Source organism: Trachinotus anak, unplaced genomic scaffold (assembly GCF_046630095.1).
Source record: "Trachinotus anak isolate AG129_WGS33_773 ecotype Australia unplaced genomic scaffold, CSIRO_AGI_Tana_v1 ptg000007l, whole genome shotgun sequence".
Lineage (NCBI taxonomy): Eukaryota > Metazoa > Chordata > Actinopteri > Carangiformes > Carangidae > Trachinotus > Trachinotus anak.
This window is the reverse complement of record NW_027273858.1, coordinates 17,427,666-17,442,773: the sequence shown is the minus strand read 5'-3', so window position 1 is coordinate 17,442,773 and position 15,108 is coordinate 17,427,666. Positions and strand designations below refer to the sequence as shown.

General features: G+C 39.8%; 1 protein-coding gene across 1 annotated transcript in view; it reads left to right on the top strand.

Moving 5' to 3' along the window:
• Positions 1–13,659, top strand: part of disc1 (DISC1 scaffold protein) — a 44,103-nt gene extending 30,444 nt beyond the window's left edge. Inside the window, exons 11-14 of the mRNA XM_071481111.1 lie at positions 2,385–2,628; positions 5,029–5,073; positions 9,795–9,911; positions 11,943–13,659. Of these exons, the coding sequence (XP_071337212.1) occupies positions 2,385–2,628; positions 5,029–5,073; positions 9,795–9,911; positions 11,943–12,137 (601 nt within the window). The 3' untranslated portion in view covers positions 12,138–13,659. The remainder of the gene's footprint in view (positions 1–2,384; positions 2,629–5,028; positions 5,074–9,794; positions 9,912–11,942) is intronic.
• The last annotated feature ends 1,449 nt before the right edge of the window (positions 13,660–15,108 follow it).

Here is a 15,108-nt window from a genome sequence, read left to right as displayed (position 1 = left end):
ATATTATAGAGGCTTATATGTAAGTATATTTGTGCTAAGAGTTTGAAATTGTTGTGTTTTTATCATTCTTACTCACTGAATGTGCGATTTAGTGTTTGCGACAGAGAATCTCTCCCTGGGTTGGAAATCGGCACACACACACACACACACACACACACACACGAGCACACACACACAGAAGATGCTTTAAGATGCTTGATGCATCTCATACATATAAAACCCGCATCTTTCCGCCTGCATCCTGTCAGCTTTTGTTAGTTTTCTGCACAAGATGGATTCCTGGAAACAAGGTTGTTATTGACAAGTAGAATAGAAAACATATTTTTTTTGTCCTACTTTGAAATATTTATGCTGTTTAGTGGGAAGCCTTTGGACTTTGTGTTTCTCTTAAACCATATTAAAGGTAGAAATTCTAAAAAGATGGATTTCGGCCCCTGAAATGCCACCTTGGACCACAGTTATTTGAGAATGCTATGTTACCTAAAGGTCAGTGAAAGAAGAAGAGGGGGAATAAGTATGAATATTTGAAAGGTCAGAGGTCTCAAATGTGAATCTGCGGAGAAGTATTTCATTTAAATCTAATGGAAAAACTTTTTTGAATGCCAAAAACACCTGCTGATAGTTCAGTATCAACACTGTCATCACCATGGTGGACTGCATGCAGTAGGCTTTCTGGTGTTACACAAACAACTGCTTTCAGACAGTGGCTAGCTTAACCTTAATAATGGGACACTGAACAGAGAACTCCACTGGTCAGTGACCATTGCTCATTTTCTAAATAATACATTTACTCAGTTGTAGCTGCTTTAATTGTTCTCCTCTGTTTTTGCACTGGGAGCTTGCTTCTGAGATGTCACGAGGGTCAGGGTGAGTGAGAGCGAAAAAAGGATGAGTGGTTGTAATTCAATGAGTAGATAAACAAAAAACAATCTTCTTGTCCTCCCCCTGAACTAATGCTCAGTGACCCCAGCAGAGATGAACACATCCCAGCTCTCTTTTCTCTCTCGCCGCTGTTGGTCTTTGAAGGAAAAGGCAGCCTGCAGGGAGGACATTCACTCTCATTACATTTTGTCAATGGAATTAAAATATTTGAATGATTTATTTCTCCTCTGTCACTCTTTTGAGCAAGGCTTTGTCATAGAGATGTCATTAAAAGATGTCCTTTACTGTGCCGATGCATCTGCTGTGCTCACTTATCGGGTAGACAGGCACAGTCATGACATGCATGCTACAGCTCTAGTTTTCTCACACTGTGGCCTGTCCTGTTTTTCCTGATAGGAGTGTGATCATGTCTGCACTTCTTATCTGTTTTACTTTTGTAACATATTGTACGTTTAACATCTCAGAACCTTATGACACATGCAGTTTTTATATACACACGTACATATGTGAACAATTGCTGAAAAGTGTTTACAGATATTTAATTAGCATTAATAATTTTTGGGAAATACGATCATTGTCTCGCTAAGAATAGATAAGAAGATCAATATCAGTCTCATCGCGATTAGCTCAGCTCAGCATAAATACTGTAATTAAGGGGAGACAAATAGTCTGGCTTTGTCCAACAATATGCCTACCATCACCTCCAAAGCTCACTCATTAACACGTTATATCTCATGTGTTTAACCCATAAACAACAGAATCCATACACAAAGAGAAATGTACTTGAAACATTTTTTACATTTCTGTTTGTGTACCTATCAAACAACGAGGTTTAGAGATTAGTCCCACCATTAGAGCTTTGGACAGCAGGCTAGCTGTTTTCTTCTGCTTCCAGTCTTTGTGCTAAGATAATAATCTCTTGGCTCTAGTGCAAAACTAAATGGACGGACATGAAAGTGGTATGAATCTTCTAATCTGTTCTCTGCAACAGAACAGATCAGCATTTTTCCCTCTTTCAGTTTAAACTCTAAATTTATTACATAATATATCAAGGTTTTTAAGTACTTCTCCTCTTTACATACATGGTCCTTTATATTTTCTTGTGTTCACATTATTCTGTGTAGAAATATTAAAAATAAATGTGTTACTGCTACTAGTATTTTATTTAAAGCATCATATATGTATTACCAAATCATATTATATTTTACTGGACCATGTTTTTAATTTACTTATGGTGCCAATTTGTGCCATATAGCACGACATTGTGTTGTATCGCTTTGTTCACTATGAAGTTGAGTCATATTCTTTCATAGTTTCATCATATCATACAACATATAGTAGGCTGTGTATTACATCTAACAATATGTAATATCACATTGTACTGTATCTTATATCGTATTGTATCCTATCATTTATCGTTTCAAATCTTTTATTGTATCATATCGTATCTTTCATTGAATTGTATCATATCTCATAAGATGACGGTGTCTTTCTCTCTGTAGTTGTGGCTGTCCAGGCTTGGAGCGGATCTGGGAAGCTGACCTGGAAGCGTGTCACCTGTTCTTGCGAGGCCTCCAGTTGCGGACTCCCAGCTGCAGCGGAGCAGACATCGAAGACCTCCCCACTGCGGCAGTTTGTCCTCCAGCACAGCCATGTACCAAAGAAGAAGAAGACTGCGCCATGCTAACTGCTTTGGGAGGGCGCTGGTGCCCGGAGGCCAACTTACAGAACTCAGAGTTCACTAAGGTAACTCAACAATGTATTGTTAACAACATACAATGTATTATTCATGTAAATGCCCAAGCATGCATTGCAGAGTGCAGGACGGATTGATGTGTGCAGGCAGAGATTTAGAGCAACTTGAATATAAAAGATTGAGGCCTTCCACAGCTGAAGTCACATAACTCCTCAGGTCAAATGAGGACTACCTGTTTTCACACCACAGTGAAAAAAGAAAAAGCTGACCTCTGTCAGTCTAACCACCTGACTGGAGAGGACGTTCAGCTGTTGTCAGAATATAAGAGTCTGTCGACTACAGTAAGATGAGCATCAGTCTATTAGCGAGTTTGCTTGAGGGTATTTTTAAACCAGGAAAATGAAAATGTGGGCGTGTGGGATGTAATCATTTGGAAACATTTTGGCTTCCTTCAAGAGTTTCATTTTACAGAGTGCAGATTTAAGAGTCTCTTTCTGCATGATTACATGCATTTAGAGGGATTGCATGTGTGTGGTGTAAGTGTGTATGTGTGTGTGTGTGTGAATTCTCTGTGTTGGTCTATCCCACAGTGAGCTGAGGTCCACTGCCTCAGGGCCAACTCATTCTCTCCTCTCCTCACACTTTCCTCCGCCCACGTAGTCTAACACACTTGTCTGAGATAGGACCAAAGCCAATAAAAAAACAGTACTTGTTTTTGTGAGGCTATATTTTGTTACTTTGGCTCAGAGACTGTGATTTAACATAATATTTGCTGTTTCTCAGCAGCAGGTGATACTCTTAACATACTTATTTCAGTATGGATTTACTGGACTGTGGCCATTGACAACTGTTTGTCGATGGTCTTTGCTGTTGCTGCGTGCAGAATTTCCACTTGCATGTATTCTAATTAGAGGCTGTGTATTTTCATTGTTATGTTTCACTTTGTTGCAACCTCTTTAACTCCTCTCAGAGTCTTGCTTTGTGCATCCATAAATACACACTTTGCATTGATGTCTTCTGTCCCTGCCCTGTCTGACTGCATTCTATAAACTGCATGGATCTATTTCCTGCTTTCCCTTTGTTTCTCTCTGCTTTTCTTTCTGCTCCTAAAGCCCGGCCCCTCCTAACATTTCTCCAACAACTAAAAGGTGAGACAGCCAGCCAATTCTTTTTTGTCTCAGTGCTTTGCTCTTGATTTTTGGTGTCCTTTAAGCTGTAAACATCAGAACTCAGTGTAGCAAAAATTCTGTGAATCCACCCTGAGGTTAACATTTGGCTGCAAAATACGTTTTTATAAGTCATAGATTTTAGCAGAAGTCTGTGAATATTTCAGAACATCAGTGCAAACCTGCTCAATTTAAACATTTATTTGGAAATGAGTCACAATATCACTAGTTTAATTAGTTTGCACAAAAGAATCTGACGTCTATGGACAGAGAAGCAAAAACTGTGCCCTAGAAGCTCTTTGCAGCATTTAACATTTAATGAATGACAAAACATTCATCCCCTTGCTAACCAGCTAACATGCTTTCGTATGAATAAGCACCTTGTAATCTCTTATGAAAAAGAAGAGATGGATAACAACAAATTTAGTCAACGTTTTTTGTGCTTCAGCTGTGTTTCTTGGGGGAAACATAAGAGATACATAAGATAACTATGTAAATAAAAATACTTTTTTTTACTATTATTCTAATTTTTAGCCATTTAATATCACTGTGCATCTGTGCAGCTTCTAATTTTCTTTTCTGAATATTCAAGGACCCAAATATCAAAAAAGTCTTTTACTGTGGTGGATGCTAGTTTGGTAGATGTGACTGTTTTCATCTCAAGGCCACAGGCAATAGAAGTATTTTATCAATTGGATGCCAGAAAATGTTTGCAGCTAGAAAACTGCACGTGACAGATTATATGTTGCTGTGAGATGGATGTAATTGGAGAGAGCAAAGACAATCCAGTCTGTGTGGCTGGTTCAGAATTGCAGTGTTTAACAATCTCACATCAGATACAGTTTGAAGAGTTATAGAGGGTCAGCTGCACCTGCGATTACTGGAGAGCGAGCAGTTGACGGCTGTTAGATGTTACACGATTTTTAATTAAAAAATAATAATTAAAAGTTTGCTGATTGGTATTTGCTGTTATTCTGCCTTCTTATGTACTTACCCTACAGCCACAAACAATATGTTAGCCTCTAATAGGTACAGTGATTAACTCCTTCCTTAGTGAAGAATGAACAATTACATACGTTGAATACTAACACAGAAACCTGCAGTGCAGATGAGCCAGTTAAGCTTTTTTCTCCTTGTCACTTTTGGTGATAAATAATTACAGCCTCCTCTCATTATGATGATGCTACACACATACAGTACACAGCCAACATAATTGTACTTTCAATTATTCATGAGCAGGTTTATGACTGTGTGACCTCAACAAATGTTTCCCTTTTGTTGCAGAAACTGGAGGAGTTTTTGTTCTGCATGGAGGATAATCACCCAGAGGTTGGTAACGCTAACTCTGTCACTGTACGGCTGGATGTTGTCGGTGTAATTAAAGTGTCACTTACGTTGACACTGGGCTCACTGGGACGCGGAGGAATCCATTGGTTGACCTTAACTTAAACATGACCCCTGTCACCTTTTTGACTGTCTGATCAATACTGATCTACATGAGAAGCCTGGGTTGTTGTCGCACACTGTCTGAGTTTGCACAATGGCCTGGGGGACCTTTTATTTATGCAGGGGAGGGATTTGCTGAGCATGTTTTCTCCTTTAACTCCATATATTTATACCCATTCACATCTGGTAGCCAAACAGTACAACATCACCTGTCCTTGTTAAAGTGTCCCATGCAGTCTCATAAAGGTGTGTGCATGTTTTATCCTTGAAATTCATCTGCATGTGAAAAAACATGAATCAGAGCCAATAAAAGAGAAAATCCCTCCACTGGAGAGAAAATTCACTTTGATCAAAACCATTTATAAACCTTTGACAGCTTGACAGTGGCTGCTTGCCACTAATTAAATTCTTCATTTTAAATTCAAAACTTCTTCCAAAGGCTGTAAATTAAAGGTCAGTGAGTTGACTCTTTGCTAAGTCAGTAACTTTGCCTTGTTGAAATGTATGCACATGCAGAAAGTGGATAGGAGGGTGACTTGCATATCTGAAGTACACAACTCTGAATCACATTGAGTGATGGAAAAACGAGCTGACACAGAATGGTTCAATCACAATAAACTATGATACATGACTGAGGCAGATGATATGATGGCTGTTAAATGGTATTGTATTGCATCTTCATCTTGATGGTGTTGTGTTAGCGCTGTGGAGGAGTTGGACTCTCTGCCTTGCAGAGCGCCTGACCTCCTTCTCCTTTCCATAATGACTTTAAGTAAATGATTTCCACTTAGCTGCTGCCAAAGCGTCTGCCCTGCTACCACAATGGAGATTGATTAGTGTGTGTGTGTGTGTTAGTGCAAGTGTGTGTTTCAGCACTGCTCTATTTTCTTTTAATCTCTACTAATTGTTCTTTTATCCTCTCAAGGTCCTTACATTAACCTCTTCGTACTGACCCGCACAACCACACAACAATGGAGACGTTATTCAGTCGAAATGTTGAAGGCTTTTGATTAGTTTTGTCAATCTAGTTTAGATGATGATGTCATGAAATTTACACCAGCCATGTTAGATTTGAGAAGATTGCTGTGTTACAGTTACAGTAGCTATTATATACTAAATTGTTATATATATATAGTATAGTGTAATGGGTTTTTTTTCAGTAAGTATATGGCATGTAACACACCTTTGCATTTTATTCCAACAGGTAATGAGGTACAGTACATGTGCAGTCAGACATGAGAGTCACAGTGTAACTGTGTCAGTGCCAGCCAAACTTCACAGAGAGAGACAGAGTTTGATGCTTTGGGTATAATTTTAGAGACTTGTGCATTGTGGGACAGAGGTGTACACCGACAGCAGACTCAAAATCTGAAGCTGCTTCCAAATTCTACCTGATGTTTGAATAGTGACAAAATTAAGTAAACTCACAACTGTCAGTCCAGTGTATTGTTGATAGACACTATTGTCCCACCCCGAAATGCAAAATGTGAATGAATGGTGGTGAAATAGTTCCAGGTGGATCTTGGAAAAAAAAGTTCTAAATAAAAGTCATAAATTATTTGAAAAAATTATTGTGAAGTTCAATTGTCAGTGACATTTCAAAGTTGTATTGGTGTCATTTCCTACGCAAACAGTATACTAAAGATACCGTACTTGTGAAACAGAGTATTTCTAGGAGTGGATGCACTAACTTACTAAAAGCATCACTGATAACAGACACTAGTTCATCAAGAGCTAGTTAATTTCCTCTTGAGCCTAAAATGAATTCAGCTATTTTATTGTTTGTTAAAGCAATTATGACCTAATGCTAGTACAATATTGTTGCTTTGTACTTCCTGCCCAGTGCAAAGTGTCGGGCCTAACAGCACCCATGGGAACATACACAATTACCTGCTGCCTCTCACTCACTCATTATTGGTTAAATAACCAGTGCCTGCACAAGTCTGAATATTGAATTTCTAAATAATCTGCTCAACTTCATGCTTCTGCAGGCAGCTTTGTTTACTTTTGGTCTAATAACATCAGCACTAATGTGCATCAGGAATCAACATGACAATACATGTATGCCTGAGATTCTATTATGCAAATTGACATGTTGTTGAAATTTCATTTCCCATGTTTTCTTGTTTGTCAGCAGCAGATGTAGCAGAGAGAGTCGTTCATATTGTTTTGATCACCACCAGGAGCAAAATAACAGCTTTTCAGTTGTTGTACCAGTTTTTTAAAAGGTTTGATAATAAACTGTCAGGCTTGTTTTCAGCAGTGTCGTTCTGCACAGTGAGCTTTTGTCTTCTCTCCTGTGGTTGTATTGACTTTATGAAAGCTGACTGGAGGCTCTAATGTATAGAATCAATCAGCTACACAAACACGGAGCTCTTATCTGCCAAAGATGCCACTAACCTTGACAAACAAACAGCTCAGTGAATCTATCAACTGACCATCTTTCCTCTCACATAAGATGACACCTGAGAACAAAATGGTGTTAGTGATCACTTGTTCATTTTAGTGCCTCGTACACAACGCATCATGTTTTCTTTAAATCTTGCATCCTTTGGGCTGTTCTGCCTTTAAGTCTGGCTTAATTCTTTAATTGCATCAGGGATGAGTTGTATGTATCACCACACCTCAGGCCTGTTGTTGTTGCACATTTCTTTTGGGGGTTGTTACATCATCCGGAGAGAGAGAGCTATTCCAGGACAGAGACCAGAGACGCGACTTTCCAGTGATTGTTCTGACACCTCTGAGCTGCAGGGAGTTGATATTTTCTACCTGCAGCTATGAGTCAGATTAGACTTTCTATGTGTTGTTTGACGAGAGCACTGGGTCTGCGTGCACGTTAGTGTGTGTCTATTTGCTCGGAGTGTGGACTGTGTGCTCCGGTGTGTGTGTTTGTGTTCTCTATGCTTGATAAGTGTGAAGAAACTAGGACACAATGTCTGCAAAGGGGCCTGTTCTAATTATGGTCAGCTCTGCTCTCTGAATGCTCTGCCCTACTGCACTCTGCTCCTCCACCAACCTGACATCCCCACCATCCTCCAGTGCACACTCAGGCTCCTCAGGTGATCTGCAGATACACAACCAAATGTTGTAGACACAGCCCCCCTGCTGTGTACTGTGTACATTATGACCTTGGTGCTTTACCAAACAAAGATTTTTGGCCTGTCCAGCTGTTTCCCACTTCAGACCTGTATCTGGTTCAAACAAGGTGAAGGATTAAGTGTGAACAAGATGAACCAAGTCTAGGAAAACTCTGGAGAGCTCCACGTTGAGCGTTGACTCATGGTCATAAATGCACATTCGCAATCATTATTAAAACTAAAATTAAACCAAGAACAAAACAACTTAAGTCAAGAAGTGGTGGAAAAAAAAGATTTGCACATGCTTGTATAACAGCAATTAGTTTAATTGAAGTAGGCCTCCACACAGCCACTTTAATCAATAATTATTAAAATATTCAATCAAAATGCTTTAACATGTACCTACTATTCTTGGGTGTAAAAGTGACTTATAATACCTGCTTTATATGAGAATGTGGAGGTGTACTGTACATGATTTAAGACTAAACACAGAAAATGACACAGTAATGCTACTGGTGTTGTTGCACTGGTGTCAACTCTGCAGCAGTGTTCAACAAGAAGCTAATTATAAGCAAGTGTGTTGTGTTTTTGATTCTTTTCTTATGAGATGACACAACAAAAGGGTTGTGACACAATATCTCACTGTATAGATCTTTGTTATCTGTGTAGTTATGGCAACTAATGAAGCTCACAACACTGTATCATAATATATAATTACACTTGTTTAAGAGCCTCTGAGAAAAGTAGACAACAGAGAGTTAGTTATAACACAAATGCGTCGTAGATGATTATGAGCAGAAACAGATACTTTACCAAATGGAGGAGTGGGGTTTGAAAGGTGTGGGTGTTTACCAGACAGGGAGGGGCTAATGACAGACTCATTGAAGCATTTCAGACTAACATAAGCATTATGGGAAATGCAGGATACAGTGGTTTTGGAGCTTGTTCCATGCTAGGGACTAAAAGTCAGGATGTGAGTCCCCCAGCTTTGGGGAGATGTAGCTCTAAATTGCTTGTGTACCTCATTGGACACAGTAACAAGTGCAAAGCTCTGCTGCAGTCATTCATTATGTCTGTTCTTTCTGATTGAAGCTGTTTGTTCTCATATTTGTCTGAAACCTCCCTGTACAACTGAAACAAGGATGCATGTTGTTGTAAAAAAAAAAAAAAAAATTCAAGTGAAACTTGAGATACCTTCTGAGTTTTAGTGTTGAATTTCCCTTCACACAAGCAACAACATTTTATTTTTCCCAAAATATGATAATGAAAATGTTCATAGCTTCATCAAAGGCTTTGTTCTTTTTTGCAAGATGACTCCAATCTTTTTAATGTCCTTGTTATACCAGTGCACTAACAACCCTAAAATATTCTCTTTGCCTGGAACATTGCTTGTTGTTACTGTAAGAGAGACTTTTGTGTTTATTCATTCTCCAGATCCATTTATTTGAACCATTGCTGCTTTGTTCATGGTTGCTCCATTCCTCTCTGTATCCTCTTCATTTCATCCCTTGTTTCTTCTCCGGCCAGGATGCGTGCAGCGAGGCTGAGGCTGCAGACCTAACAGAGCGCTGTGAGCTGATCAGTGACAGACTAATGACCTTGGAAGATGAATTGCAGACGGCCATGCTAAACCGGGATCAGGCCCTCACCCATATCCTTTCACTGCTCTCTAAATATACATGTATCATATAAACTGTGTACTATCTATGTGTGTGTTCCTGTCTCTGTCCATCCATCTTCAGGACCTAGTTTCCTTCCAACTCTCAAAAGTACACATCCAAACTACCTTCAGGCTGACTGATGTTAGCTTTCAGTGACTTTGCCTTTTGAGGAAAAAAAAACACCTGTCTTATCTGACATTATGGGTCCATTCAGAGAGGGAATTGAAGATAAACTGGGATCAGAGGATTTTTCTTGACAGGCTGGACGTGCCCACTGGAAAATGAAATGGTTAAAGTCCAAGCGAGGTTATTAGCGGGCCTTTGATGTGAGCTGCCAGTCACCGTGGGCTGAGATTAAAGTTGGCCGACAGGGGCAGCGACGCAGCAGATAGAGGAATGTCACTCTAATGACTCCGCTGCCGTCATATCATAATGTCCATCCTCCTTCTGACCCTTCCTTCCTCTCCTCGCCCCTCTGCCCCTCCCCTTCTCCATCTGCCCACTTCCACTTGGTGGTACTGGCTTGGAGGAAATTACAATATCCATGATAATGACTCAAATGGAACTGTTGAAGCTGATTACAGGTCACAATACATCATTTTCCACGCTAATTAGAAACTGATTGGAAATAGATTAGTGTGTTTTTCTCGCTCCACTGTTCCCCTCCACACTGTGGGCTTATTGAGACAGATAGAAAAGGTGATATTTCAACACAGGGATGAAGAAAATTTGCCAGCTAACATGCTGTTCTTTTTATTTATCCATTTATTTGTTTATTTTCTGTCAGCCCTCATTTCTCTCTTTTGAACACGGACTGCCAGAAATACTTTCCCAGTCTGCCCAAAATGATGAAGAGGCTTATTTTGTTTTAGGATTTCTAAAAGCAGTGAGTTACACAGTACGTCCTTCACTCTCGAAATGTGGCCAGACTGTTTTCACATCTGATTAGAGATTCATGTCCCCCGCTGTGCTGTCAGGGGTCAGTGCAGGCTCCTCCACTGTTTGCATGATATCAATGCAGCCTGGCAGTTGGAGATAGACACAGATTGGCCTGCTCCTCTCCACCTTTCTGTTTTCATGTCCTTACATGTCATTCATCTTGGCTTTTTGAAGTTGAGGCGCTCCTGCTATGCAAAATCGCCGTGGACACTTGCGGACGCTGAAGATACATAACAATATTTTTATTGTGTTGCAGAAATCAAACAGAAACTGAATTTAGGATGACACTACTGTTGCCATAGTGACGGGAAGATCAAACCTCCAGTCTCTGAGGGTCTTAATTGAGTCCCCGCTCTCAATACAAGGAGGTGGATGGACAACCACAGAGAGAAGGATTGGGGAAAAAGAACCCTCTGTGGTTAGTTTTAAAGGTTTTCAACCTAATTCTGCATCTCCTCGTCCCATTTGGATCATGTTGCCTTAAAAGTCTTGTCGAACCCTCTGCACTATTCATGAAAAGCTCTTTAACGGCTGGTTAATTATGAATGAGAACAATCTGTGTCCATTCAGACAGTAAAACGAGCCATCAGGCCCCATCTGCCGTCAAAGCTATCCCTTTGATTTGCCACTTAAGCTGGACACTCGCACGATTAATTTGAGTTTCTAAGCAGGTTAAACAACCCCCCCCCCCTCCCCCTCCCTCCCTCCCTCCCACTGATGACAGCCTCTATCCCGTTTCATTGATGGGTTATGAATTATTTAGCTGGGCAGTCTGTTTGCCTGGGTCCCCACACTGCCACCAAGCTCCACAGACGAGATGAGCTCATGAATAGTGAATTGGATGGGGTTAAATTGGGTATGACTTGATGATCTGTCCCAGTAATCCGTTTGGTGGCCAAATTAGAGATTGATGGCTTCATCAGGTTATGGCTGCCCTCTGCTATTACCATTAACCACTGAGGGCCACAAGTGTCACGTTTTTCCCAGATATTTGTCTGCTGGCATGTGTTTTATTTACATGTTAATGTGTGACTCTCAGCTTGTCTCTGAAGCATCAGATCCTTCCTTAACTCACTCTGCACAGTCTTTAGAAAAAGAAGTCCAGGAAGTAAAAGTCACTTTGCAAACCATGCTCACACAGCTCAAAGAGGAAGAGGAGGAGGAAGAGGAAGTGAATGAGTCATTAGATGATGACCTCATGAAAAATGGGATTGAGGAAGAAGAGGAAGAGGATGAGGACCAGTACTTCAGTGACAGCTGGGACATTTGAAATGGATGCCTGTAGTGTTTTATGACCACTCACACACAGACTGGCTCTCTGAGAGCCTGACCTCGGCTTTGTAGTAGAGGTGACCCCTTATCCATTTTCCATAAAGCCTCACTCAACCAGCCGCTGTGGTACTGCTGAAAGTTTCCAGCACAAAGCCGTAGAAAGTCTGTGTAAAATTTTATCTACAAATGGAAAAAAAAAAATATGAAGGATTTTGATATAAAAGAAAAATATGAGAAACTTTAATGCATTTTTTAGAAGTTCCTCAAATCTTGCCAGTCTACATTTTAAACCAGGTAAAGAGTGCCTTAGGCCACCGAGACGACCTAAGGATTATTTCAAGAAGTTTTTTGATACAGGTTTTAATGTCATGTCTTATTAGTGCAGAGCAATTAGGGGATTTTTTTTACCTTCAGTTATCACTGTGAAAACAGCAAGAATTTTTGATTATTATTTGGTTTATTGAGTTTTTCAGTTGTTCTGATTTGTTGTCATTTACAAACCAGTTGAGACATTATCAGCTGTAAAGCGATGTAACTTTTGCTGAACAACAACTTGTCACAGGTAAAATTTAAGGAATTGTGGTGCATTTTAAAAACGCATTGTAATGCACAAAGAGAAAAGCCATACAGTCAGTGAACTGACTCAGTAATGTTATACAACACCTGTTTGCTAATATTAGCTAACATTGAGTGGACTGAACTGAGCAAAGCTTTCATCTTAGTTTTAATTTTAGTTTATGAGAGAAGAATGTGTTATTTCTTTTTCCAAAAGTTACAAAATTTTAAATTGAATGGCAAGAACAAAAAACTAAATTTTTTTAAATAGCAAGACAGAAAACGAAACAGAAGCTGAAAAATGACCAATCGCTCACTGCAGCTACCTGTTGAATTTTGGCCGTGGACCAGGTGGACAATCTAAACGTCTTTTACTGGTAACAGTTTTGCACATAAACTAAAACATATGCTTAATTTTTAGGCCAGCTTGCCACTTTTTTGTGTGTTTTTCTGTACAATTGGACCTTAATTACATGTAATTTTGTCCATTAGGTAACTCATTTGTGGTGCTACAGAATGTGAGCTAACTTGAACACTTTATTATTTTTTTTGTGTGTGGAAAATGCAATATTTAGATTTTTTTCCCCTCCATGTCTTAAAGCAGTATGCGCTTGAGGAGATGCTCTGTACTTCAAAATATATCTGTCACAATTGTTTCTTATGCATGTAGAAAAAAACTGAAGGATAAAATATCAGTGGGCACATAGAATAAGTATTTGCAACTGCTGTTTGTTTATTTGTTTCTAAAATAATATTATATCTGCCACTGATGATGTGTCGTTTCTATTTTATGTCAGCTCAGAATATACTTGTTCATTCCACTGGGTGTCACTTGATTTTTTGCAGTTTTTGTACTTTCACCCATTAATCTTTTTTTTTAATTTTCTGTGCAGCTTGAACTTGCCGTGTTGTATATTTATTCCTTACAGCATCTCACTAATTACAGCATGTACCATTCAGCCTAATGTTGTGTCCTGCTGTTTTCTTCTTGTATTGAGTTACAACCCCTCTGGTGATTTTCCCTCATATAAAATGTGTGGGCATGCTGCCAGGCAAGTGAGGGCAGTGGTGACATGTAGGAGATATCAATACGGTAATAAAGGTCCTCTAGTGAGGTCTTTAGGGGATACAAGGGCTTCTATTGTTATCTCACCTCGGCAGCAGCGGTGTGGCTAATTGGGAGGCAGCTTCACAGAGGACATGGTGGGGGGAATGGGATGGTGTTGCTTTGTCTCCATCTGACTCTACCCTGTGTTTTTCGGAGGGGCGTGCCTGTAGTCTCGTGCTGTGGGTTGTAAACACAGCTGAGTGCTCAGGGTTTTTCCACGGCAGCACAATGGGCCTTTCTCACATTACTACCAGGTTGCAACCCACTTGCCAGACCAGAAGTCTCCACATCGATCAGCTTCAGGCAGCCTACAGACAGAGCTTGGCACACACACACCTTTCTGCCCAACACCCCCACCTCATAATTGAATCTGTGCTTGCACCATACTGTGCCCCACGTGGCAGGTCTGCTCATAAAATGGCCATGGAGAAAAGCCTAGATGATTTCCAGCAAGGTGGTTTGTTTCCTTATGTGGAAATGAAGCACCATGCATTGTAAGGTCTGGTATTAAATGTTACTATATAGTATTATTTTAGATTATTATAGTAGTCTTAGTATAGTAGTCTCCATTTTATTATGTTTGCAGCTGACTTAAAACAAGAAACCCCCCACAATAAGACTTCAATATGCTCTTGAAAGCTATATGCATGATGTTGTGCTAAAAGACTGAGGCTAAAGCTGCATGTGGCAGGCAAAAAGACAACATCTTTGTTGAAATACTGCACAGACGAGGTGCCAGTCATGAGGAAAACCTTTTCTTTTTCACATAAACATTAAAGGGGCCATTTGTAAGTTTCCTCTGCTGCTGAATGTGGTTTCTTGTTGGGAGTGGGTGGTGGTAATTGTTGTTTGACAAGCACTTTGGCCATCATTGCGTTTATAATACAAGAGGTTATAAAACGTCTGAGCTGATCTTCAGAGCTGATAGAAAAAATGAAGTGATATAGACAATATTTAATAATGGTGTTGCTTTCCATCGCTGGAGACAGCTGTTGGTGAGTGAAGGAATGAAGTTTGATGCTGAACTTGCATCATTTCTTCTATACTGGTAAGTAAACAGCTGTTAATGCTAACACTGGCTATGTAGCAATAGTAAACCTTACACATAGCTCCTTTAATCCCATAAAATATGTAGCATTAAATGTCCCTGGCCTTGCATTTAATACTAGGTCACTCTACTAATCTAGTGAGCTGGACTTGTGACATTTGCAGTTTACATATGAAAACACACAGTTAATCCACTCCTTAGACTTTTGCTCTATCAGTCAATAAATAAAATAATATAGTTTCCCAGTGAGGTGAGATG